This window comes from Hylobates moloch, unplaced genomic scaffold, assembly GCF_009828535.3.
Source record: "Hylobates moloch isolate HMO894 unplaced genomic scaffold, HMol_V3 SCAFFOLD_9, whole genome shotgun sequence".
NCBI classification, from domain to species: domain Eukaryota; kingdom Metazoa; phylum Chordata; class Mammalia; order Primates; family Hylobatidae; genus Hylobates; species Hylobates moloch.
The window spans coordinates 65202713-65229893 of NW_026652284.1; the positions used below are offsets into that span (position 1 = coordinate 65202713).

At 38.3% G+C, this 27181-nt stretch overlaps 1 protein-coding gene across 23 annotated transcripts in view; it reads left to right on the forward strand.

The window, feature by feature from the left end:
• The window catches only part of RALYL (RALY RNA binding protein like), a 751296-nt gene that overhangs the window by 588729 nt on the left and 135386 nt on the right, over window positions 1-27181 (forward strand). For all 23 annotated transcript variants that reach the window (XM_058444501.1, XM_032759956.2, XM_032759947.2 and 20 more), the window contains one exon: window positions 1329-1404. In XM_058444501.1, the coding sequence (XP_058300484.1) occupies window positions 1329-1404 (76 nt within the window). The remainder of the gene's footprint in view (window positions 1-1328; window positions 1405-27181) is intronic.

The window sequence follows — 27181 nt, forward strand, 5'->3', positions numbered from 1 at the left end:
CTTGCTAGTTTTATGTTGCATTCTTGAAAAGGATACATTTATATTTTATCCAGAATTTTTGGTTGTTTTCAGTGGTGGATAGCTCAGTGTATTTAGTCCACTGTGCAAGAAATAGAAGTATATTCCCTTTCCTTTCTGTCAAAATAATATCGCTCATTTCTTGAAGCACATCTCCTTTAGATTTCCCTTTCTATCATCATTTGGAAATTTTAACTTTGTTCAATCTAGTTATTTATATTACTTTCCAAACCTTCTCCTCCCAACTTTCCAATTTCTTAACAGTTTTACATATTTCTTTAAGATTGAGGTTGGTCGATTGTATGCATAGACTGTTTTGTCACATACTTAAACCTCTTTTTGTCTATCCCAGAGACAATAATATTTTCAGTTTATGAAGGCAAAGTATGTGCTCTCTTCTCCTTTTGACAACCTTGGAATTCAATAACTACGTATTCCAGTTGCTGAGTGCATTTTGTTGTTCCTTTAGTAAACCTGGTATGATTTATGATCAAATCCTTCTAGCTTCCTTTTCTATATAAATGGAAAATATATCATAGGAAATTTAATAAGTCCTCCTATGAACAGAACTCTATTTCATACAAATGTTTATGCATACTGAAAAACTCGTAGCAAAAAATGAAAATCAGAAGAACATTTCATTCTCTTTTTGTTTCGTGAAGCATTTCTGGCCAGTCACAGCGGCTCACGCCTGTGATCCCAACACTTCGGGAGGCTGGGGCAGGAGAACTGCTTGAGGCCAGAAGTTTGAGATAGCCTGGGCCTCCTAGCCAGACCTCATTTCTACAGAAAATTTTAAAAATTAGCCAGGTATAGTGGCACATGCCTGTAGTCCTACCTACTTCAGAGGCAGAGGAAGGAGGATTGTTTGAGACCAGGAGTTCAAGGTTACAGTGAGCAAAGATTTCCCCACTGCACTCCAGCCTGGGCGACAGAGCAAGACCCTGTCTTTTAGAGAGAAAAGAAAAGCATTTTTGATTCTCCTCACTTTGCTCAACATTTTGATTGTTTATAGTACTCATCGTTTTCTAATATGGTATATAGTTTTTATTTATTATGTTTGTTTCTCACTATCTTCCCTCAGTAAAATGTAAGTTCCACAAGGGCAGAGATATAATCTGTTTTGTGCATGACATATCCCAAACAGTGCCTGACATAGAGTAAATGCTCAATAAATATATGTTGAATGAATCAATGGTGTACAATATTTGCATAAACAAATAGTAAAAAGAAAAATAAAAGTTCATGATTTACTTTTCTCAAATGGTTTCATATTTCTTAATCAGTGCTGTTTTATTTTATGCTTTCAGATATCAACATGGCAGGAGAGCCCAAACCATACAGACCAAAACCTGGAAACAAGAGGCCCCTTTCTGCACTTTACAGGTAAGTAGATAAGCACTGTTTTACTCTATATATTAGTGAAATTTTCTTGCAGCTTTATAAGGCAATATAACTTGTAAGGCATCCACTATTTAAAATAATAATCCTTATTGGAATAAAGTACAACAAATGTTGTTGCTCAACATATAAATATATCTTGCTGCATTGGCAAGGATCTCAGATGCCTAACCTTCTCATATCTGCTTATACAACCATTCTACAAGATACTTATCTAATAAAAATCACTAGGGACTCTACCTGACAAGTGGGTGGAAACGCCAATGTTGGTTGATTTTTATTTTATTTTATTTTATTTTTTGAGATGGAGTCTCTCTCTGTTGCCCAGGCTGGAGTGCAGTGGCACAATCTCAGCTCATTGCAACTTCTGCCTCCCAGGTTCAAGCGATTCTCCTGCCTCAGCCTCCCAAGAAGCTGGGATTGCAGGTGCCCACCACCACACCCAGCTATCTTTATTATTATTATTTTTAGTAGAGACACAGTTTCACCATGTTGGCCAAGTTGATCTTGAACTTCTGACCTCAGGTGATCTGCCTGCCTCAGCCTCCCAAAGTGCTGGGATTACAGGCATGAGCCACCATGCCCAGCTCTTGGTTGACTATTAACTGCATGCCATGTTCTATAGCTATTTTACATATGTTGTTTAATTTAATTTTCACAAGACTCTTGCAATGTAGATATTCCTGTTCTCATAATGCAGCTCAGGAACCTGAGACGCAGTTTCTTAGTGATTTTTTTCAAGGTCACACCATTGGTTAACAATGGCACCAATACTCAAACTCATGCCCTCTGTACCTTAAATTCTTTCCACTCAATCAGTCAGCCTTCTTTATTACAAAGTACATGTTTCTCTCATGCCCATTTTTCCCAGACAACAAATATAGTTCTTCTCTTCTCCAGAGAGACAGATCCAATTCCTTTAACCTTTCCTGAAGTGCTTGGGTCTGAGTCACTTAACACTCTGGTCTTTCCCCTCTACATATCCCAATTTGTCAGTGTCTCTATCTACACTGAGAATCCAGGTGAAGAGAGTAGACTAGATTTAGCACCTTTGTTGTTCTGTATATATTTCTATTATGTTAAGTAGAATTGAGTTGATCTGGGGAAGAGTACAAGGGTGAACTTATATAACTTTCAGTTCTTTAAAAACAGCCACTTCTGAAAAAAATTATGTTCTGCTGTTAAACCATATGTCCCACTTCATGTACTTTTGCCATTAGTTTTTGTACTGTAAGTGCTGACTTTGTGTCTGTCGCTGTTAAATTCTCTTTCGTTAGATATAGCCAATTGTTCCAGGCTATTGAGATCTCCTATCATCCAATTTATTTGGTTTTCTCCCAGATACATATCATCAGTCCATCAGTATCTGCATCTGAAGAGTTAACATAAAAGTGTTGAGCAAGGCTTCTTTTTTCTCTGATATCATTTGGATAAAGGAGAATTAAGTTATATGTGTTAAAATTGATTATTTTCTGATTTAGTGTAGTAAGAAGAGTGCTCAAAAATAGCCTGGAGCACTTTCCTTGTTTTTGTTCTCTGAAAACTAGCATATCTTCTTTTCAGCCACTTATAGCCTCATTTTTTGAACTCTAAGATGAGGGTCAGAACTAGATCACTTCTGAGGTCCTAGTCATGGCTAGTACCCCAGGGCTCTCTACTGTATGGTATTCAGAGATTTTTAAAGCTATACTGAAAAATACATCATAATTTATCTCATTTTGGTTTTTGTTTTAATAAAACATTTTCTTAAAAATGGAAAGCAATAGAGTATAACAAATGTTGATAGTGGGTCATGGGGTAATATTGACATTGAAGAGCAGAGATGATATTATCAACAAGAAGCAAATGACACATTCTGTACCTTGTTTGAGGTAAAGGAGATGATTTATAAAACCGAGAAATTTTTATCAGATTTATTTGTAAATGTATACATTAGTGCTGCAGCTAATGCAGAACATTTGAAAAGTCATATTTTCAATTACTGCTAAAACAAGCTGCCAATGACTTTTTTTCTCATCAAAGAGTTGCTGCTGTCTGTGCAATGATGTTAATTTTCGTATTTTCTCTTTTTTTGGATTGTTTTGATTTTCTTACGAGAATGGAAGCTCATGACATGAATAAATGTCATTTTAACTATTATTTCTCTATTACTATTATGTTCAATTGTGTTCAAAAGAACTAGAAGCAGAATTTCATTTAAATACGCTATATTGCATACAAGCCACATTAGTGAGGAAGTGCTTATTTATCCTCCTTTTATCTGTTTACACAAATTAAGGCTGTACACTGAAATTGCAAAACAGTAACAAAGGGGATACAAGAATGTGAATGTATAGCTGAGGAAGCCCTTTTATACACATTTTCTCATTCTCACATAAGCTTAAGAAAAAAATTACCTTAATTTTATGTGGACAAACTATGTTTTCCTAGTCATTATTCATCTGTTCATCAGATAACTCTACAAAATTGGTAGTATATACTATGCTGTATAAATGAGAAACCTGAGTTTCCAAGACAATAAAGGGTTTGTTCAAGACAAGATCACAGGATTAGGAAATGCGCTCTGGTTTTCAGCCTTCACGTCTAGTATTCTTACCACTAGATTATAGCTCCCTGTATTTAGTCACTTGCTACCATCTAAACAACACAGATAGGGAAAGTAGAGATTTTTTGAGCATCAAACTAGTCATCAATACTATCACTGTCCATGAATACCATGCCAGCAAGTCGCAGAGGAAATACTATACAATAAACACTACATAAGAAAAACAGAGATACCACCTATTTGTGTGATCATAGGGCACAAGTTTTAAGCTTCAAGTAAGTTCTTTTTGTAACATAATAGTTGTGTAATTTTCCTGAGAGGATAGAGTGGGATAAATGAGGTAAAAGCACTTAGTTCAATGTAGAGAATATGGTGGCGGCTTGGAAAAGGGATGGTTTCTGCTTTCCTGTTCTTCGTATCTCTGAATCTGTTTTTTTTGCTTGTTTGTTTCTTTTTTTTTTTTTTTTTTTTTTTTTGAGACAGAGTCTCAATCTGTCACCCAGGCTGGAGTGCAGTGTCATGATCTCGGCTCACTGCAAGCTCCGCCTGTTGGGTTCACACCATTCCTCTGCCTCAGCCTCCTGAGTAGCTGGGACTACAGGTGCCTGCTACCACTCCCGGCTAATTTTTTGTATTTTTAGTAGAGACAGCATTTCACCATGTTAGCCAGGATGGTCTTGATCTCCTGACCTCATGATCCGCCCACCTCGGCCTCCCAAGGTGCTAGGATTACAGGTGTGAGCCACCGCGCCAGCTTCTGAGTCTGTTGTCTTATCTGTAAAATGCAAGAAGGGGAATCGTTTCACTTGTTCATTCATTCATTCATTCGTTTATACAAGATATATTTATTGTGTATCTACTATGGTCTAGGGACTGTGGTAGTGCCTTTCTAGGAAACTAGCATAGAAAATGGCATGAGCAGGGTGAAGAGAGAGCATAATGTAATGAAAGTAAGTTATTTGTATGAGGGTAGTCTCTGATTTACCTTCCTGCTCTAAACTGCTATGTCTCTATAACTATTCTATTTGGACCACTAAGTGAACTACCACCGGACTTTCTTCTTCACGTACATCCACCTTATCTCCAATACCAATCACAAAGTGGTATTCACATGAAATATCCACTGAGGCGTAACTTTTATTTGTTTCTTCTTTTAATAGAATTTTCAACTCAGCCAAGCAACACTCAGTAAGGCCTTATTATGTGTAGAGTAAACATGGTATACATAGAAAATAAAACAGAGTGAGACTTCAAAAAACTTACAGTCTTATGATTAAGTTAGATGCACAGATGAATAAAGACAACTGAGAAGTATGCATACACTTCTGTAAGAGAATAAATGAGGAAGTTACTGATTCTGTCTAGGGGGAAGGGAGTGAAAACATCTGGAAAGTTAAAGGAAGAAGACAACACTTGAGCTGGCTTTTGAAGGGAAAGAGAGAGGGAAGGGCATCTCATAGTAGGAGCTAGGATAGTCTCCTTGGTGGGGAATGGAAAACTGGGACATTATGGTGCCCAGGCTGTGAATATATCTATGTATCAGGTTAAGAAGAGTTGACTTTTATTCTGTAGGCAACAAGGAACCACTTAAACATGGTGACTGATTGGAAATGGGGTGTGAGGAGAGTGAGAGTCACAAATATATCCAAGGTTTTCTAGTTCAGGCTACTGAGGGAATGATCACATGAGCTGAATAGAAGAAGTAGGAAACACATGATAAGCAATGGCAGGCTCAGGTGTAACGTCGAGGAAAGGGAGCAAAAAGGAATTATTTCAGTCTTGGACATGAATTCATAAAGACAGACAGTTCATTAAAATAGCACTTGCAATAAAATGTCTCCCATTAGAGTCTATTTGTAAATGAAACATAATTAATCATTTGTGAACATTTCATAAATATTGGAACTGGTCCTAATGGTGAATAGCTAATCCATTCTCTAGGGAAAACATTGTAACTTTTAATAAATTGCTGCTTCAAATATGTTATGTACATTACACAATATCTGTGGCAATCTAAAATAATAATTCTCCCCCAGGAAGTGAGTTTTCCACCATGCCAACTTTCAATTAATGCTCAATAATTGCTAAATGAGAATAATTGTATGATGGTTTTGCTTCTATTTGTAAAGTAGACAGACCTTTCCTCTTTGATGGAAGGCTAACAAAAAATATCAAAGAACAAAGACACTATTTATCAGAGCTGAACAAGAATGGATTTTTATTTACCTAGAGGTGACTGCCTCCTTCTTGCAGAGAACTCAGCTCAGTAAGACATGTAGTATATATAGTTTCATCCCATTGATTCTGTAAAAATCAATCATCTGGTACTGTTGCCAAATACTGCTTTTGACTATCATACAAATGCCTCTTGTAGCAACCTTCCCATCCCACCCAGATGACCATGAGAATCAAGAGTGTCACAAGTCATTTAAAGAGTCTTTAAGATTGTCACAAGATAACCTACAGTTTCAGCCACCATTTTAAGATCATCACAATTGGTGGTGGTCACCATGAATGTGGGTTATATTACAGTAACTCCAATGATAAAAAATAACTTTCAGAGCACAGACCAAGTAAGGTGACTGCAGCAAAATATCTCTGGTGATTCACTCACCATTGGACCTATGTGAGTTTTGTTTCCATCCTTCATGGTGGCTCTGGCACATCATGGGAATAGGGACCCAAAAATCACCCAAAATGACCCCTAGAGCCTTGAAAGTAGAAATGAAAGTAATGGAAGCTAATTTCAGCTAATGCTAAATAGCAAAAATCAATATGAAGGAAAAACATCCTGGTCATCTTCACTTCATTGACTTGTACTGTTTGCTGAGAAATGTTTACCAATTAGCTATTGATCATTTTATTAATTTTCTGTCTTCTTTTATAACATCAAGGATAACACACATTCCCTTTCAGAAGCTTAAATTTCCATTATCATTATCTCCCTTTGCACTGGCAAAGGCTTCCTTCCATTTCACCTACCCAGCCAGATGGATCCACTCAAACTACAGTGTGAGGAGAGGGAAATATTTTCTCCTACCCGCCATATTAATACATCCTGTCTTTCTGAAACTGACACAAGCCCAAACGCTGACCTGCCTCCCTGGTTTACTTTGACTGTATGTTATTGCTTAGGTCTACATAGCAATTACAGTCTCTTTCTGCTCAGGATCCCATCTTTCCTATGCAACCAAATTACTGATGTATGGTTATCAAGATCCACAAGAGAAAATACCAAAAAGAGTGTATATTTCTAAAACTCAAACCTGAATATCCATACATCTGGGTAATTGAGGGAGAGTTCTCTTATTCAGAAATCTCCACGAGTGAATGTTGAAATGCTTTTGTTCTAGAAAAGGTGTCAAACCTTCACTTTATCGATGGTTTAAAATTGTGCAAATGTTTTATGTGTGCTTGTTCAGTTTGCTTGGTGGAAAAAATGTTTGACCTACCTCCTAAAATAACCTGAGCATTATCAGTGCTTTGAATTTGATCTTTTGTTCCTCAGCTTTTTGGGTTGCATAAAGGAAGATACAAAATTTCCTAAAAGCGAATGTATTTAAGGAGCCTGCAACTATTAGAGATACTCTACAAATTTTAGTTATCCTCATCATTATGATTATTCAAAGAAAACATCTATAATAAAGTATTTTAGGAGGTTTTTCTTGTTTTTTTTTGTTTGTTTGTTTTTTAAGACAGGGTCTCGCTTCATCACCCAGGCTGGAGAGCAGTGGGCGTGATCTCAGCTCACTGTAACCTCCGCCTCCCAGGTTCTAGTGATCTTCCCACCTCAGTCTCCTGAGTAGGTGGGACTACAGGTGTGTGCCACCATACCTGTCTAATTCTTTTTTGTATTTTTAGTAGAGACAGGATTTCACCATGTTGCCCAGGCTGATCTCAAACTCCCAAGCTTAAGCAATCCACCTGCCTCAGCCTCCCAAAGTGCTGGGATTACAGGTGTCAGCCACTGTGTCCAGCTTTGAAAGGTTATTTTATATGTTTTTAGCTATGATGATGTTGCTAAATCTCACACAGTCAACTAAACTGGTTAATGTTTCCTATAACTTCTTTAAAAATAAAATTTTTAAAAAGATTATTTTACTTATAGTATGTTCCTCACATTTTAACACTAAGCAAATATAACTTATAGACCTTTTATTTAAAATTTTCAAAAAGTGCTGACACAATACCCATTAAACAGTCCTGCTGCAGGCAATTCTCTCTGCTAGGCTAAAGAATGGCCTATTTGCAGATTTCTGTTATGTTTTTAATGCAGGAATATCCATTAATATCTTCTGGCATGTAGAAAGAATAGGGTAGATATAGAGGGAGAACGTAATGCAGAGAATCCATCTCTAAGACCTTTGTGGTTTATGTTGCTAGTCTTCAGGTTATTTGAAAGACGACATTTCTATTTGTTTGGTTTGACATAGTTTATGATAAAAATCAAAGGAAGTAAAGCCATGCAACCAATTATAAAAAGAGAAAAGTAGCAAGAGTCAATAATTCGGTGGGAATTGAGGGAGGTGGGCAGGTAGGATCAAGCAAATCAAGCAAAAGTTTAATTATACTAATAAAACTTATGCAGTCACAAAGTATTACATGAGCGCAACAAACCTAGCCATGAGATTCCTGGTAGTCGAAAACAGGAGCAAAATAATCTATGTAACCATGTAGTAAAAGGAAATACTTGAATATGTGTGAGAAGAAACTATGTTTTCCTAACTCTGTTTTCTGACGTAAACTTATTATATAGGCCTTCATAGGAAGTCACCTAAACAGCATGGCAAGTACCACCTTGAGTAGCATTTACATAATACATGCATGCGTGCGTGCACACACACACAGGTTTTAAAGCTGATGCCATTTTTCTTATGAACTCAATAAAAGCCAAGGATAAACTGTAGCAGAACAAATCACACAATATTCCTTTCCTTTCTGCTTCTCCCAAGGCAGTTTACTATGCTGTGACAAATTTATCATCCTATAAAATTCTAGGAGTAGTGTTCCATATAGCTAGATCTACAGACCAGGCCTTCAAATTACCACACAGCTGCATACTTGGAGGAGATAGAAAGGAAAAGTGGGCTGACCCCTTGGTTGGCTTTTCCACTCAGCTTCTAAGTCTAGAAGAAAAAGACAATGCTTGGATGTCTAGAACCTTTTACATGGTGACCACTTGACCTGTTACTTAAGACTCCTCTTTCTTTGAGGTGGGGAGAAGTGGAAAAGGAATAGTAAACCAAGCATGGGATAGAAAGGGCTGAAAAATTCACATCATTCTTACAGTTGGCAGGTGCCAATGAAGACAGGCAACTGATTCTTTCTAACTGTTGATTTTACTACACCTTGGAAACTGTAGCCTGTCATGAAATTGTTGCTTTCTTTTATATATAAAAGCATGGTTCTGTGCTGAAGCTAAGATCTCTTCATCAGCAGGACTCACATTATGGTCTTTTATGCTATATTCTCCTGGCATCTCACTGTGGGGTATTGCGGTTAGAGCACCAACAACAGCACTAGTCCCTACTGGAGCTTAGCAGGAATGTGTGCATCTCATATTGCTGGGTCATTGTGCAAGTGCCCCCTGCCTGGGATGAAGATGCTTTGTGGGTTTTATCTTGCAAAGGGCAATGCCCTTGCTTGCTTATAAGTCGAAGTGTCTTCATTGTCAGTGTTGAGTTCATTTTTTTCATTATTTTATTGGTATTGTTCATTGTCTTTCTATCCAGTGACCTGTTTCTTGTTTTAGGACAGTCCTTAGTAGAGAATGTAGGGTCTTGAGCATCCAACCTATGATAAATTCGTAAGTCGGTTGTTTGTTTTAATTTTGAAGTGTTATCTCATTCCCTTTGTGCTCACCATATCACCTTCTCCTTCTCAATCTATCCCTGTATTCAAGATTCCAGGATATGCTTTTCTCTCCATATTACTGTATGGAGGGTAGCATGAAATAAATTGAAATGTCTCTAAAGATTTATCTCTAAATGAATCAAATTAAAGACTAAAAATTTTTAATGTTACAGTGTTACTCTCTCATCATACTGTTGGGGAAATGTAATTAAAACAAATATTTTCCCAAGTCAGAAATGCTCTCCACAAAGCTAATAGAGAAAGAAAAAGCTTGTATTATCGAATAAACATTAAGCCAAAATGTGGTGCACATCACAGGCAACCTAAGAGACTGAAGACAGAAAGAAATCTTACCTTTTTATGTAGCTAAACACATGCAACCTATTACATACATATTTTCAATATAGTCAATAACTAGTCCTGAAGTAAGAGGATTGACAGCACCATTTGTCATAGATCTTTCATTCTAACTTTTCCTGGTAATTGGGGTGACCATTTATTTATGTTAGGTAATTGACTTTATGCAAAAGAAAAACAAACTTTTCATATTCTCATGAAAGGAGGTAGTTCTGCAATTTGGAATAAGCCTCCTGCCCCCACTCTGCCTCCCCAGGTCCTTGAGAAAGACATTCCTGGGTCATAAAGCTGACAAAATGCCAATCTAGTCTTCAAGTGGATTTATATGTATTTCAAAAAGAAGATGAAGTAATTGCAATTAATAGTTTTCTAAAGTAAATCCACAAATCAAAAGGAAGGGAGGGAAATCTCTTTATTTTCAATAGGGAGAATTAAGCCACCTGTTTTTAATTTGCATTTGTCCTTGGAAGCACAAGGAAGAAAAATCAAGGTTCAGAAAAACTGAGCAACCAGCCAGGAAGTCTAAAAGCTAGGGCTGGGGTTCAGGTTTCCTGCCTCCAACTCTAAATTATTCTGTATTTTTCTTCTAATTTTAGGTTTTTAGGGTTTTGTCTCATTTTTTTTTTTTAAACAATAGTACAATTGAGAGTGCCATTTAAGGACTGACTGGTGAAGACTGATGGAAAGTTCCTCTTTTTCACCCGTTCCCTAGCAGTTAGAACCCTGTGCTCCACCTCCTGGTTGCTCCTCTAAAGCCCCTGCAGCCACATCAGGGCTTCTTCTATAACACAATCTTCACACACGCAGAGATGCTTTAGCAACAGACTGACCGTGTATCTTCTAACAATGAAATAAATGGTAATAAACAATTTGACAATGTGTAGAAGAATGTTTGAGCCCATATAAAATGAGGAGAGGAGAGAAGAAGAAATGAATATTAACAGTGTAGATGGACGTGATTAATGAGAAACCAAACAGCCCTTTTTCCTCGGTCATCTAGTCTCACTCTTACAATGTGAATGATTTTTTAAAGACATATAAAATCATTTTACAAAACTGGCAAATTCTATTATCTTTGTAAAAATGTATTTTTCCCTAGTCCATTAAAGTTTGAAAATACTTATTACGAATTATAAGCTAGAAGACCTTAGGTTATATAAATATTTTAATGTCAATTATGAACAAGTTCTGCACAGTAGAAAAGTGGCTTACAGGTTTTTTTAGTGTTGGTTGGTTTTAATTATATTAATTAGAAAATAATCTACAATTTCCTTATAAACCTTACATAAACTATTTGGTGTTTTGTGAGAGTAATTCTTCTGGTGGAATTATAAGTACTAGAAGTGAAGCTAGATAGGCCTCCTTTTTCCATGTTTAGACAGAAGGCAAAAGGGAACACCACATAGTCTCACTAGATTATCAGTTGGTTATGCATGATGAATGCTTCACACAAAAATTCATTATTTTAAAAATTAATTGTTAAACTTTCTAAATTTCTTTCTAATGGAATTATAACAGGATTGATAATTTATTTTTATTGGTATTTCCAAATATCACAATACTTAGGGATCTTCTTCCAACTCTGAGAGTTGACATCTATTTTGCTTATGTTTATTGTATGAAAGAATCAAAAGACAAGGGGCTTGTTTGAATTAAGCACATTACATTGGAGCTGAAACTGAGATGCCACATAGTTTATGTAGAGTTTGGGGATGCTTTTTGTTTTTTGTAATTTCAACTTTTGTTTTAGATGTAGGGGGTACCTGAGCAGGTCCGTTACCTGGGTATATTGCATGATGATGAGAGTTTATGTTTTAATATTTGTTTGACGTTATCTCCTCTTCCCACTCAGTCCTGAAGATTTCAGTGTTCATTAGAAGCACTGGACTGGAAGTCAGGAAACCTGCAACTAAGTTGTGTATCTGCTACTACCTGCCCAAACTAATTAAGTGATTATAAAAAAAAAAAATTCAACCTCTTTTAAGCCCCATTTTCTCATAGTAAAATGAAGGAGTTGAATTAAAACACCTCTTACTTTATTTCCATTTCTAACATTCTGGGATTCTGCTGTTTACTTCCCAACCCAGAGACTAAAGTCAGACATATATGCTTTATTGTTAAGTTAATACCTTTTCTCATTCAAACTTGATGCAGTTTCTTAAAGCATTCATGTCTTTTGACTAATTCCATCCTTTGGAGTATATCTAAGGAGATAATTTTAAATATTTTTAAAAACACTTTTAAAAAATTAAATTATTCCAAGATATTCTTTGCAGTTTTATTTATAATAGTAATTTATTTATAATAGTAATCTGATCCAACCAAAATATTAAGCAGTAGTGGGTATGGTGCGCCTATTAGATGAAATGTTCACAAAGTGTTAATAATGACATGAAAAAAATTAGCATTTGATTAGAGAAAAAAAATTTTAAGCTCTGGGATACAGGTGCAGGACGTGCAGGTTTGTTACATAGGTAAATGTGTGCCATGGTAGTCTGCTGCACCTATCAACCCATCACCTAGATATTAAGCCCTGCATGCATTACCTATTTATTCTGATGCTCTCCCTCTCCCCACCTCACCACCCACAGGCCTGAGTGTGTTTTGTTCCCCACCTGTATCCGTGTGTTCCCATTGTTCAGCTCCCACTTGTAAGTGAGAACATGTGGTGTTTGGTTTTCTGTTCCTGTGTTAGTTTGCTGAGGATAATGACTTCTAGCTCCATCCATGTCCCTGCAAAGGATATGATCTCATTTTTATGGCAGCATAGTATTCCACAGTATACGTATACCACATTTCCTTTATCTAGTCTATCATTAATGGGCATTTGGTTTGATTCCATGTATTTGCTATTGTGAATGGTGTTGCAATGAACATATGTGTACATGTATCCTTATAATAGAATGATTTCTATTCCTTTGGGTATATACCTAGTAATGGGATTGCTGGGTCAAATAGTATTCCTGGTTCCAGGTCTTTGAGGAATCGCCACACTGTTTTCCACGATGTTTGGACTAATTTACATTCTCACCAACAGTGTAAAAGAGTTCTTATTTCTCCACAGCCTCACCAGCATCTGTTGTTTCTTGTTTTTTTAAGAACTGCCATTCTGACTGGCGTGAGATGGTATCTCATTGTGGTTTTGATTTGCATTTCTCTAATGACCAGTGATGATGAGCTTTATTCCATGTGTTCACTGGCTGCATAAATGTCTTCTTTTGAGAAGTGTCTGTTCATGTCCTTTACCTACTTTTTAATAGAGTTGTTTGTTCTTTTTCTTGTAAATTTGTGTAAGTTCCTTGTAGATTCTGGATATTAGACCTTTGTCAGATGGGTAGATTGCAAAAATTTTCTCCCATTCTGTAAGTTGTTTGTTCACTCTGATAATAGTTTCTTTTGCTGTGCAGAAAAATTTAGTTTTATGAGAACACATTTGTCAATTTTGGCTTTTGCTGCGATTGCTTTTGGTTAAAAAAATTATATAAACATCATGACCAAAACTACTTAACAAATAAAATATATGCAGAGAAAAAAATAGAGAAGAATATGAACTGTAATTTTCTTTGTATGGTGGGAATATAGATAAATTTTTCTTTTTTTAACCTTTTTTAAAAATTATACTTCAAGTTCTGTGATACATGTGCAGAACATGCAGGTTTGTTACATAGGTATACACATGCTATGGTGGTTTGCTGCACCCATCAACTCGTCATCTACATTAGGTATTTCTCCTAATGCAATCCCTCCCCTAGCTCCCCACCCCCAAACAGGGGTGTGATGTTCCCCTCCCTGTATCCATGTGTTCTCATTGTCCAACTCTCACTTATGAGTGAGAACATGCAGTGTTTGGTTTTCTGTTCCTGTGTTAGTTTGCTGAGAATGATGGTTTCCAGCTTCATCCATGTCCCCGCAAAGGACATGAGCTCATCTTTTTTATGGCTGCATAGTATTCCATTGTGTATATGTGCCACATTTTCTTTATCCAGTCTATCATTGATGGGCATTTGGGTTGGTTCTAAGTCTTTGCTATTGTGAACAGTGCTGCAGTAAACATACATGTGCATGTGTCTTTACAATAGAATGATTTATAATCCTTTGGGTATATACCCAGTAATGGGATTGCTGAGTCAAATGGTATTTCTGGTTCTAAATCCTTGAGGAATTGCCACACTGTCTTCCACAACGGTTGAACTAATTTACACTCCCACCAACAGTGTAAAAGTGTTTCTATTTCTCCTCATCCTCTCCAGTATCTGTTGTTTCCTGACATTTTAATGATCGCCATTGTAACTGGCACGAGATGGTATCTCATTGTGGTTTTGATTTGCATTTCTCTAATGACCAGTGATGGTGAGCTTTGTTTCATATGTCTATTGGCCACATAAATGTCTTCTTTTGAGAAGTGTCTGTTCATATCCTTTGCCCACTTTTTGATGGGGTTGTTTTTTTCTTGTAAATTTGTTTAAGTTCTTTGTAGATTCTGGATATTAGCCCTTTGTCAGATGAGTAGATTGCAAAAATTTTCCCCCATTCTGTAGGTTGCCTGTTCCATCTGATGATAGTTTCTTTTGCTATGCAGAAGCTCTTTAGTTTAGTTAGATCCCATTTGTTATCTTTGGCTATTGTTGCCATTGCTTTTGGTGTTTTAGTCATGAAGTCTTTGCCCGTGTCTATGTCCTGAATGGTATTGCCTAGTTTTTCTCCTGGGGTTTTTATGGTTTTAGGTCTTATGTTTAAGTCTTTAATCTATCTTGAGTCAATTTTTGTATAAGGTGTAACGAAGGGGTCCAAAACAGCATGGTACTGGTACCAAAACAGATATATAGGCCAATGGAACAGAACAGACATCTACAACCATCTGATCTTTGACAAACCTGACAAAAACAAGCCATGGGGAAAGGATTCCCTATTTAATAAATGATGTTGAGAAAACTGGCTAGCCATATGCAGATAATATTTTTTTTATAACTTTAATACATAGTGTAATTTTTCTTTAAAGATAATTTTATAACCAAAAAAAGATGTATTTTGAAAGTAGATATTTTCAGTGAAAAATGACAAACACCATACAAATGACTCACGCAGGCAACAGTGAAGGTTTTGGGGGAGGGCGGGCTGGTGTTAAGCAAAGCCAGCGAAACACATACAGCACTTAATCTTTAGTACTAGACTGCTTTAGTCTCCATGGTTATTAGAAAAGTTAATTTTCTAAAAGGGCAACTTCATTAACATTAATCTCACAGTTCAGCGCAGTCCAGTGACCCTGTGTGGAGGCATAGTTTCTACTAGAGCTAACTGCAGGAAGTGGCCTATCAGTCAGTCCAGGCCAGGACAGAATGCGGAGTTCAGTGTGCAGAGCGAAGGGCAAGGAGCAGGATATGGGGGCCAGGAGAGCAGCTGAAGTCATCTAATCTTCAAAAACAAAAAAGTCAAAATATCTGAGCCTTTAAGTGGTGCAGTGGAATGAGCAATCAGGAATGTGTGCTAAAGGCAGTTCTTCTGACTGCAGATTAGTGAGCAGGTAGGAAGACAATGGTGCCTGCCTAATAATAACTGCCCCCTGGTATTTAAAGCTGTAATTCAGCTGCTTTGCTGCTGCTTTGAAAGGACATAGTATGTGTGAGCTAAAAGAGTAACGGAATAAAGTCCAGGTTGTAGCCTTAGTATGCAGAGCGTGGGACATGACAGAAAAACAGGAGATACATGATGTATTCCTAACTCAGAGAATCTATCAATGCAGAGTAACAAATGGTAATGAGTCTGAGTTCAGTAAATGTATCAGAATGTACTTTTTAGGAATGTGATACACCAACCAATAGCTGAGTTTGAAAAGGAAACAGAAGATGACCCACAAATCACAGATGATCAAGAGTGAAAAAGCACTTTGAGTTGAATTACTTAGCAATTGTTAAAGGTAGTTTAAATCCTATCTTACTAAAACTACAACATCAGTGGCAAAGACACTTATGATACTGTGAGAATTCAGGAAGAATTTAAATGGAATTGTAATATAATTTTATTACTTGTTGAAGATTATCTTTTTCTCATTTTTTTCTTTACTCTTTGTTATTCCAACTCAATATAGCAAATCTCATGTTTAGAGGATTGAAAAAAAAAAACCATTATATGATCTCATTGAAAATATGGGCTGGGTGTGGTGGTTCACACCTATAATCCCAGTACTTCGAGAGGCTAACGCAGTCAGGTCACTTGAGCCCAGGAGTTCGAGACCAGCTTGGGCAACATGGTGAAACCCCATCTTTACAAAAAATACAAAAATTAGCCAGGTGTGGTCATGTACACTTGTAGTCCCAGCTACTCAGAAGGCTGAGGTGGGAGGATCACTTGAGCCTATTTGCAGTTTGAAGCTCCATGAGCTGTAATCACTCGAGCCAGAGCCACAGAGTGAGACCCTGTCTCAAAAAAGAAAAAGAATAAAAGAAATATGAACTAAATTGAGTATAAAAAAGTTGCAATATTTGGCATAAGAAAATAAAGATATTATGAAAGAAGTAATATCAGGTATCCATTTTAACTGAAAAAGCAAATGTATTATGTTTTTAAATGTAATGCTAATGAAATAAAAGCAAGAGGCCGGGCGCAGTGGCTCACGCCTGTAATCCCAGCACTTTGGGAGGCCGAGGTGGGCGGATCACCTGAGGTCAGGAGTTCAAGACCAGCCTGACCAATATGGAGAAACCCCGTCTCTACTAAAAATACAAAATTAGCCAGGCATGGTGGTACATGCCTGTAATCCCAGCTACTTGGGAGGCTGAGGCAGGAGAAGTGCTTGAACCTGGGAGGCGGAGGTTGCGGTGAGCCAAGATAGTGCCATTGCACTCCAGCCTGGGCAACAAGAGTGAACTCCGTCTCAAAAAAAAAAAAAAAAAAAAGCAAGAAAGACTAATCTTATGGGTAGGCGAAGCACATATAGACAGGCAGTTAGTAGTCTCACTGGAGAGAGTTGCCATCTGGGGAGCCAGTCAGTGTGTTACAAGTTTCTTGGTCATACAACAAAGTCCAGAACAAAGTTCTAGTCCTGGAATGTTAATTGAAAAAAGCAGGGCAAGCTAGTCAGCTGGTCTCCATGAGGGATTGTGGGGTGCCAGCCATTAGAACTTAAGAGCCAAGACAGCCAAATTTTAGGGACAAACCAAATTGGTAGCAAGAGAGATGAAATGCAAAATAAATACTTCACATACGGTCAGCCCTGAGGGTCTATGTAGGAAAAATGGAGACTTGCAAAAGAATTTCTGATCCCAGCATTTGGAGCGGATCACGGGATCTGAAGCCTGGTGGGGTGACTTATCTCTTAGCTTCTGTGTAAAGAGTTTGCCCAAAGACTGACCAAATTCAGCCTATATTAAAGATTCTTAATGGATCTAGTGGAGAAGGAAACATAAATTTGTGGATGTAGTCATTTATTCATCAATTAACTATTAAGCACCCACTGGACATTTTTCTGGGTACTAAGGATATCCCAGTTAATGCTACAAGAAAATCTTTAGCTGAATTAAATGTAAAAGAATTGAATTGAGCGAAAAACAATTTGCAAATTAGGCAGCGTCTCAAGCTAGAGTACGTTCAGAGATTCCAGTGCAGTTACATTGTGGAAGAAGATTCATGGACAGAAAAGGGAAAGTGATGTACAGAAAATAGAAGTGAGATCCAGAAGTAGCCAATTGGTTACAGCTCCATGTCTGCCTTATTTGAACACAGTTTGAACAGTTGACCACCTTTGATTGGCCAGAACTTGGTGATTGCCACAAGAGTAAGCTACAGTCTGTTTACAATTTCATTTAGGTTATAATTCACTGTGTACTGAGAAACCTTTAGGCTGAACTTAAAATATGTTAAGAGGCAACTTTAGGCTAAATTTGATTTAGCACAAAGTAGACAAAAATCTCTGACCTTGCCTTCAAGTTTGAGGTAACCAAAGACAAACAAAAGCAAACTAATTATAAATTAGAAGGTGGTAGATGTTATAGAAAAAAATTAAGCTAGAAGATTTTGGAAGTAGGAAGATGACAAGTACTGCAATTTTTTATAGGGTGCTCAATGAAGGCTCAGCTGAGAACATGACATTTGAGCAGCCGTGAAGGAGGTGATGAGCAGGCAAAGTGATGCCTGGGGAAAAGCATTCTAGGTAGAGGGACTTTGCTAGCAAAGGCCCTAAAGCAGAAGCATTCTCATGTGTTTTAGAAAGCAAAGATGCCAATGTTTCTAGAGAAAGCTCAAACAAAACTTGGGGCAAGGAGGAAATGAGAGGATAATGGCAGAGGTGTAAATGGAGGCACAAATGATGTAAAGCCTCACAGGCCTTTGAAGTACTTTGGGTTTCACTCTGAGTTAAATAAAGAGCCTTTGGAAGGTTTTAAGCAGAAGAGTACCACGACAGAACTTAAATTCTGAAAAGTCCCATTAGCCATATGTTGACAATGGATTGTGGAGCGTTAGGGTAGAATGTGGGAGACCAGGCAGGAGATGGTGATGTGGTTAAGCGGTAGCAACTGAGATGTCAAATAAAAATGGTTATGTTACTGATTGATTTTGAAACTAGTGCCAACAAGTTTATTAACAAATTGGAAGTGGACTGTGAGAGAAAGAATGGAGTTGAGGATAAACACATTATCTGCTGCTACGTAGCAAGATTTATTAACTTAAAAAATAATTTTTGTCATATTCAGCGATCTGGGCTGAGTTCAGTCAAATAGTTCTGCTCTGTGTGTCCCAGATTGCTTTGGCACTAACAGAGCAAAACAGGAGAGTTCTCTGTTTCCCCCCCAGCAGGATGTGTGACAGGGTATGTCTCCTTCTGTCTGTTCAGTCACCATATGTGTGCACTCAAACCCCTTAAGGGAGGGGGAGCATGCAAACAGGCAGGTGCGGAAGCCAAAGCAAGCACCCCTGGGCTCCGGCCCCAGGCCAACATCCAGGGAAGGGAGCTGAGACTCCCAAAGTCCAAGTGGGCATGTGTTACAGTGCACTCCTTTAGCCTTGCCATCTGCAGACAGCTTGAGTGTTAACTAGCTCAGTGCCCTCTTGGTACCCGGGTCCTTGTCCAGCATCCAGGAAGAATCAGGTCACACACAGACTTGAAGGATGAATGCGGGGTTTTATTGAGTCCTGGAGGTGGCTCTCAGCAGGATGGATGGGGAGATAGAAGGGGGATGGAGTGGGAAGATGATCTTCCCCTGGAGTTTGGCCATCCAGCGGCCAATCTCCTCTCCAACTGTCCCCAGCCAAACTCCTCTTGGTGTATGGACACTTCTTCTCTTCTCTCTGCTGCACCGTTCTGCCTTTCTTCTGCTCTTCTGTTTGTCCTCTCATCTCCTCCTGGAGCTGGTGGTTTGGATTTTATATGGGTACAGGATAGGGGGCGTTGCAGGCCAAAAGGCAAATTTGGGCATGAAAACAGGAATGCCTTTTCTCATTTAGGGCCATGGGTTTCCAGGCTTAAGGGTGGGGCCTTTGCTGGGGAACCACCCTCTTCTACCCAGTACTTCCCTGTCTTCTGTCCATATCAATAGCAGGTAAGGTTGGAAGCTGAAGTTGGCAGGAATGGCTGTGGTGGCTGAGCCTTTTTCTCCACATGGTCTCTCCCTGGGGCCAGCTTAGGTTTTATCACATTATGGTAGTCTCAAAGAAGTTAGAGTTTGTATATGGTGACTGACTTCAAGAGAGAGGAAGAAGCTGTTTGTACTCTTCAAACCTGGATTGCAAGTTCCAGAATGTCCCATCTGCCACATCACATTCTTTGTATAAGAGCAAGTCACAAGGAAATAGACTCCACCTCTTGATGGGTGAGGGGAGGAAACTGATGATAGCCAGACTGTCTACCAGAGATGTCTCCAAGGTTTTTGGACCAAGCAACTGGACATATGAAGTTGCAGTTAAGTGAGATGGGGAAGACTGACAGAAGTTAGAGTAGGCCAAGGTGGGTGGTGCGTAAAGATATCATATAGGCAATTGAATATCTAATCTGGAGTTCAGGGGAGAGATCTGGACTGAATGTGCCTATTTGTGAGTCATCAGTATATAGATGGTATTCAAAACCACAAGACTGGGTGAGAACAGAAAGGGGATAAGGAAAGATAGAAAAGAAGAATTCCAAGGACTCAGCTCTACAACACTCTCAAATTTGAAGTCAAGAACCAGCACAGGTGACTGGGAGGAAGCAACTAGTGAGGTAGTTAGGCTGGGTGGTATGAAACTCAGGGAAGAAGATGTTTCAATAAGAATTAGTCAATTGGGTCAACTGCTCTTCAAAGTTCATGTTAACTAATAATTCACCATTGAACTTAGCATTGTGGAGACTATTCGAGACATTGACAAAAACAAACAAGACTTTGAATCCATCGGGTTTGGGGTTATGGCTTCATCATGTACAATTATCTCAGACAGCATCCCAGGAGGGGATGTAGAATTATAAACCTACATCAGTATAAGATAGTATAAGATACAGCTCTGCAGAGTGGGAGGGATTCTAACGTGAAGCCAAAATGCAGCCTTGCCAGTCACTTGGAGCTTCCAACACAATCCAGGAGTAGATAATAGTCAATAATCCAGGTAGGTGACTGGTATCACACAATTTTGTCAACTTGTGGCAGTTGAAATAATTACATTCTAAAATTAAGTGCCAAGATTTAATGCCTTCAGAGAACAAGGGTCCAGGGGAGGGTGGGAAAGCTTGGTTAGAGAGGGGCTGAGGTTACCAAAACAAAAACTCAGACAAGAAATTAACCAGCCAGACCAGTATGTCACTGGGAAGAAGGAAGAAACACAGCTGAGCAAAACACACGTAAAAATGAGTTGTCGTTCACCAAGCCTATATCAGACATTAGCTATGACTTGGTCTGAATGAGTTTCAAATGTTTTATTAAGAGAAAGGATCAGAGATGGTGAGGTTGAAGCTGGGACCTGACGGGTATGAGAGTGTGGGGCAGAGGTGAAGAGTGTGGAATGGATGTGGGGCAGCAGGGAGAGACATGGAAGGACACACAAGTCAGCTGCCCCTCCCAGCCTAGTAGGCCAGGGCCTTGAAAATACATCGATCATGTCATTTAACACCATTTACACTCCGCACAACTTATTTGGATGGGCAATCAAAAGACTACAGAGTATTCACTCTTATATCTTCATCTTAAAGTGGAGAAAAAGATAAATGGCATTGGCATTCTGCAAAGAGCAGGACTGAGGATGAAGATCTGAAACTGGATAACTGACTGATTACCTCCTTCCCCAGGCTGCACTCTTGACAGAAGGCACAGTTTCTATGTAGGATTTAACAGCCATTAGCAAGCAACTAAGACAATTGAGAGAGACAGCTGAGCAGCCACATGCTAGTTTTTCTTAAATTTACTTCCCTTTACAAGTCTGGAACTGAGATGAGCAAATCTTGCTACATGAAAATAATTAAGTTTGAAAGTATTTCTTTTCAGAAAATCATTTTTCTTAATAGAAACAACTGCAGAATTGTGTGGACTCCCTTCCAGTGTGAGGAGCAGTAAAGTTAATCCTGGAATCATATTGGAGAAAGGATGAGACCCCCACTCTTTACCCTGGCCAAATATCTACCAGCACCATCCTCACTGCTGCCCCCAAAGCTGTTGGAGCATTTCAATTATCCTAGGAGAATCTGCCAGCGGTTAATGATCTTTCTTGCCAGGAGGTTCTTTATCCTTCACCTCCATTCTTCTTGCTACAGTTCATTCCTCCCTGTAGAATTATGAAAGAACATTACAGCCCATCTGAGGGAGATGAGCCCTGCAGCCTCAATTTCCAATGTGGCAAAAGTCATGAGTCTGAGTGTCAGAACTGCCACAGAGATTCTTGGTTGATACCACAGCCATCCATTAACCTGTCCCTGGAGTTAGCAGCCCAGATGGTGGTAACTGCAAATGAAACTTACCAGGGGGCTTGATGATAGCCCTAAGCAGAGATTTCAGTTGCAGAGGTTTCAGTTGAGCATGAAAGCCTTTGAAAAAGATATCACAGGAAATAGTGGGGAAAGCTGCATTTACTCCAGAGAAATTGATTCTATATAGGAAAATCCCACAGGAATGAAGGAGCCTGGCTGTCTCCTCAACCTTGTAGGTAAATATGATGTTCTTCTAATGATCAACAAATAAAGTATTAGAAAATTGTACAAATATTCTAAAATATTAAGACTCAATGTCTTAATCAGACTGCCTGAGTTATCACCCTCCTCTATGACTTTCTAGCTCTAAGAGCCTGAGAAAGTTTATTGATTCCTTTCTATCTCTGTTTTTGTCATTTATAAAATAGAAATGATAATGATGTCAACTTCACAAGAAAGTTATGAGGATTAAATATGTGAAAATGCTTAAAATAGAGTATCAAATTCTAAATATTGGCTGTCATACATGGGGCATTAAATATACATTATTATTTGTACACATTGGTTTATGGACTGTATGTCTGGAAATCTAAGTTGTACTGTGGATTTTATATCTTTTCATTAATTTTGTAGCCTTGAGCAAATTTCTGTACCTTCCATTAGCACAAGTTGGTAAATACATATTTGGACATAATGCTTTTCCTTTTTCATCTTATTCCTGTGGCAGACATAGGTTAATTACAGGCCCTTACACCCTGAGGCCTAAGTAGGCTTTAGAATTCATGTCAACATGATGTTCCCAGCAACCACCATCAGTCAGTTGACATGAAAATCAAAACTGATTTGACCTCTCAGCTTTAGAGCTCACAAGCTTTTAGAGGAATGTTTATTCCCACTTTCAGCCACCTCAGACTATCCCATCACAGTATCACCCCCACTTTGCCACCAATTTTTCAATGTTGATAGGACATCACAAATGTCTGCATTTGGGATAATCTTTGTGTATTCATCACAACACTACACCCTTGTAAGTAGCCACAGCTGGAGAAGGGATATGGGTGGCACGAGAGTCCACTGTGAGTACATGATTGAGGTCAGTATCCAACAATATCTTGGATTTTTATTCAACCAAAAAAGCTGACTGACAGGGCATGCTCAGACCTCTTTGCACAGATGGAGGTGAGGAGGTCAGTGCCTATACACACCAACCAGTGCTTCTTCCCATGCTATGCTCCAAGGAAGCTTCCTCCTAATAAATCTTTTGCTCCCCACAACAAGACCCTAATAATGTGTCTCCTAGGCATCTTGGCCCGGGCCAGCCAGCACAGAAGCCTGGTATTGTTTTGTTTTGTTTTCAGGTTAGGGGACAAGAATAACTAAGAGAATAAGTACCACCGACAGATTCTGATCTTCGGTAGATCTCAGAATTCACCTACAGTTATCCATGAATATCCTTTCCCTGTTGCATAAAGCAGACTGTTTATTAAATCTTTAGGAAATAAATGAATTTTTAAGAATACTGATAGGATTATGTTATATTTTAATATGCAAAATATTCTGTAAGAAGACGCCTAAGAATCACTTACAAGTGCTTATCTTTGATCAATCATCATTTGTTGCTCCCATTTAACCATTTACCTTGAGAAAAAGCTTTTTAAAATCAGAATGCCTTGGAATGATTAAAATGTCATATGGATGTGTTTAGATTACAAATAGTTAAGGATGAGATATAAACTAAATTTTAAATATCAAAACAAGATTTCTATAATTCTTAAGAAGTATATTATTTATAAAATATCATGCTAAATTATTCCATAAATAACAAGCAATCAGTTAGCTAAGGAATAACTTACAATAGCCTGGGCCACCATCATACCCAGTGTGGGGCCAGATAGACTAAATATCTGGCCAGTGTAGCATTTATTGTGTTGTCTTTTCTTAAGAGTACAGAACAGTGGTTGTATAGACTTTGGAGTTAGACCTGTGACTGAATTCAGACTCCGTCACTTGGCTGTGTGTCTTAGTTCGTTTCCTGCTACTATCACAGAATAACACTGACTGGATGATTTATAAAAAATGTAAGTTATTTGGCTCACAGGTCTGGAGACTGAGAAGTCCCAAATCAAGAGGCAGTGTCTAGTGAGGGATTTCTTATTGCATCATAATATGGTGGAAAGCATCACATGGTGAAGAAATGCATGCACAAAACAGAAAAAGTGGATCAAAACCACATCTGCAATAATGACATAAATCCATTCATGAGGGTAAAGTCCTCATGGCCTAATCATTTCTTAAAGGTCTCACTTTTTACTACCATCACAATAGCCATTAAACTTCAGCATGAGTTTTAGAGAGGACATTCAGATAACAGCACTGTGCGGCTTTAAACAAATTACTAGATTTTTTGAACTTTAGTTTTCTCATATGCTGTTGTCAAAATTTCATGTGTGAGAGAGCTTGGCAGAGTCCCTGGCACATCACAAGCTCTGACTCTTGTGACAATTGTTAGGCTCCCTCGTTGTTTGTGGAAGTGTGGTGGGGACAGATAGGAGTCAGCCACACTGTTTTTTTCTACATAAAATATTTGCACCCACGTTGGGCTTTAAAACTCTTTGAAATTCATATGAAAATTCCTTTGGAGAAAAAAAGTATGCAGTTAAAAAAAAGAAGTCCTCTATTCCCTATTAAGAGATTAATTCCTAAAGGGTAGACAAACAAGATTTCAAACATCACTAGATTTGGACACTAGCTTTGGCCTGTAAATCGACTTTAGTGGAGAATGTTAACACTTCTCAATTCCTACTCCTTGCTGGCTTGAGTAAGGCACACAGGAGCCACTTTCAGAGATAATATTCTCTTCTTTATTTACTTTTATCCTACAGAACAGATTGAAAGCCAGTGGCATAGATCTAGGCACAGGTTTTCTCAGTCAGTTAACATTTGGGGGGCATCTGCTATGTGTTGGGTGCCATGCCAGGCACAGGTTAATGCAACTGCCAGAACAGATCTCCTGCTCCCTTCTGAACTTTGCTTCTACACATCTAAGGTCCTGTTAGTGATCCCAAATAAATATTCTTCCCTCCACTCTTTTCTTCTTATTCTTCACTAGCTCTGGGCACACTTATTCTCTCTTATGATTTAATATACTAATTCTGCATTGATAACATGACTCCTGAATCTATTTCCAGCCCAAATGTCTCACCTGACTTTCGAGCCCACATTTCCATCTGCTGGCTACTGCATATCTTCTCCAATATATCCCAACCTATTCCCCAACCTGAACTCTCTATTTCTATTAACTGGCCATGAATGCAGGAACAAGGATTTGAGGACTCAGAGATTTAAAAAAAAATAGTAATAACAATGATGGTTAATATTTATTAAGCATTTATCCACTATTTAAGTTATTTAGTTATCTAATGTGTGTAGTTATATATTTATTTCTCACAGTAGCTCTTTGAGATAGGTCTGCTATTATTTCCATTTTGCAAATGAAATAATTGAGGCACAAAGAGAAGTCCCTTACTTCTCCAAGGCCACACAGGCAGAGGTGGTAGAGTCATGATTGGAATTAGGCAATCTGATTCTAGAACCTGTACACTTAAGCCCTTTGGCACATCCATCTTAAATGTAGGTCAGGGCTTGGGTTGTCATAGCTAAAAAGAATAGATCAGATAATGGTAAGTAGTATCACTGCCTGGAAGTTTTAACTACAAAATTCTGTAAATATAATAGGTGGATATTTTTATAACATGCTTTGGATTCGTGATAAAGCTCTAGTCTTTCAAAAACTTTTGAAATTACTTCTGCAAAAACACGCATGTGCCAAAGCACAAGAGAAAAAGCGGGATGTGGGAAAGCAAAATGCCAGTGCACAGGGGAAAAAGCAAGATGCCACCCAGACAGTGAGCAATTTGCTCAGCTTGGCTGGAGCATGGAGTCTGTAGACCGAACTGATAGAAGACAAAAGCTGAAACTGGAACCAGATTGTGAATGAACTTTTAGTTATATTAATACTATAAATATAGTAATAAAGTTATATTGGATTGTACTCTGTAGGTAAAACATGGGACTAGAAGTGGGGGAGCAAGGCAGGGAAGGCTCATCTAACAAAATCATTACTGAGAGCCTCCAGTGAAGTAGGCATGATTCTAGGTACTTGAAATACAGTTAGTTTGTACCTCCAAGGAGTGTGCAGTCTTAGGGGGAGCTTGGCAATTACACTGGAAATTTTTAATTCACCATGGTTAAGTGTTACAGAGTGCTATGAAAATAGTTATGAAGTACCACTAACAAACCCATTGTGCCTTATAAGGAAATACTTCCTGGAAACATGCAGAGATTTGTAATGAGGAGAATTACATGATTATATTTGTATTTTAGAAATTTAATTCCGTTAGTAGATATGGCAATACCAAAGAAATACTGAAGAAGGAAGCTCATTGAAGAGATTAATGGATCATATAAAAGTTGATGATCACTTGAACTGTGAAAATAAGAATTGAGAGGCAAGTACAGAATCAAGAGGACTTTTGGCAACAGAAACAACAGAACTAGAAAGGTTGTTGGAAAGGAGTTCATGAGAATGACTCCAGTCTTTCTAGTTTGGTCACCTAAGTGGCTGAGTTTTCCAAGTTAGGTAAAAACAAGGAAGAGCAAAATAAGCGAGGAAGGGCCAGGCACGGTGGCTCACGCCTGTAATCCCAGCACTTTGGGAGGCTGAGGCAGGCGGATCACGAGGTCAGGAGATCGAGACCATCCTGGCTAACATGGTGAAACCCCGTCTCTACTAAAAATACAAAAAATTAACCAGGCGTGGTGGTGGGCACCTGTAGTCCCAGCTACTCAGGAGGCTGAGGCAGAAGAATGGCATGAACCCAGGAGGCGGAGTTTGCAGTAAGCCAAGATCACGCCACTGCACTCCAGCCTGGGCAACAGAGCGAGACTCTATCTCAAAATAAATAAATAAATAAATAAATAAATAAATAAATAAATAAATAAATAAAATAAGGGAGGAAGACAGTAAATTTAGTTTGAGATATGTTAGCTTAGAGGCATCTACAATTAGAGATATTTCGTGGGCACCTATAGCCACCTATCAATCATAAATAGAATGATGCCAGAGATGTAAAAGTTTTGGAATTTCC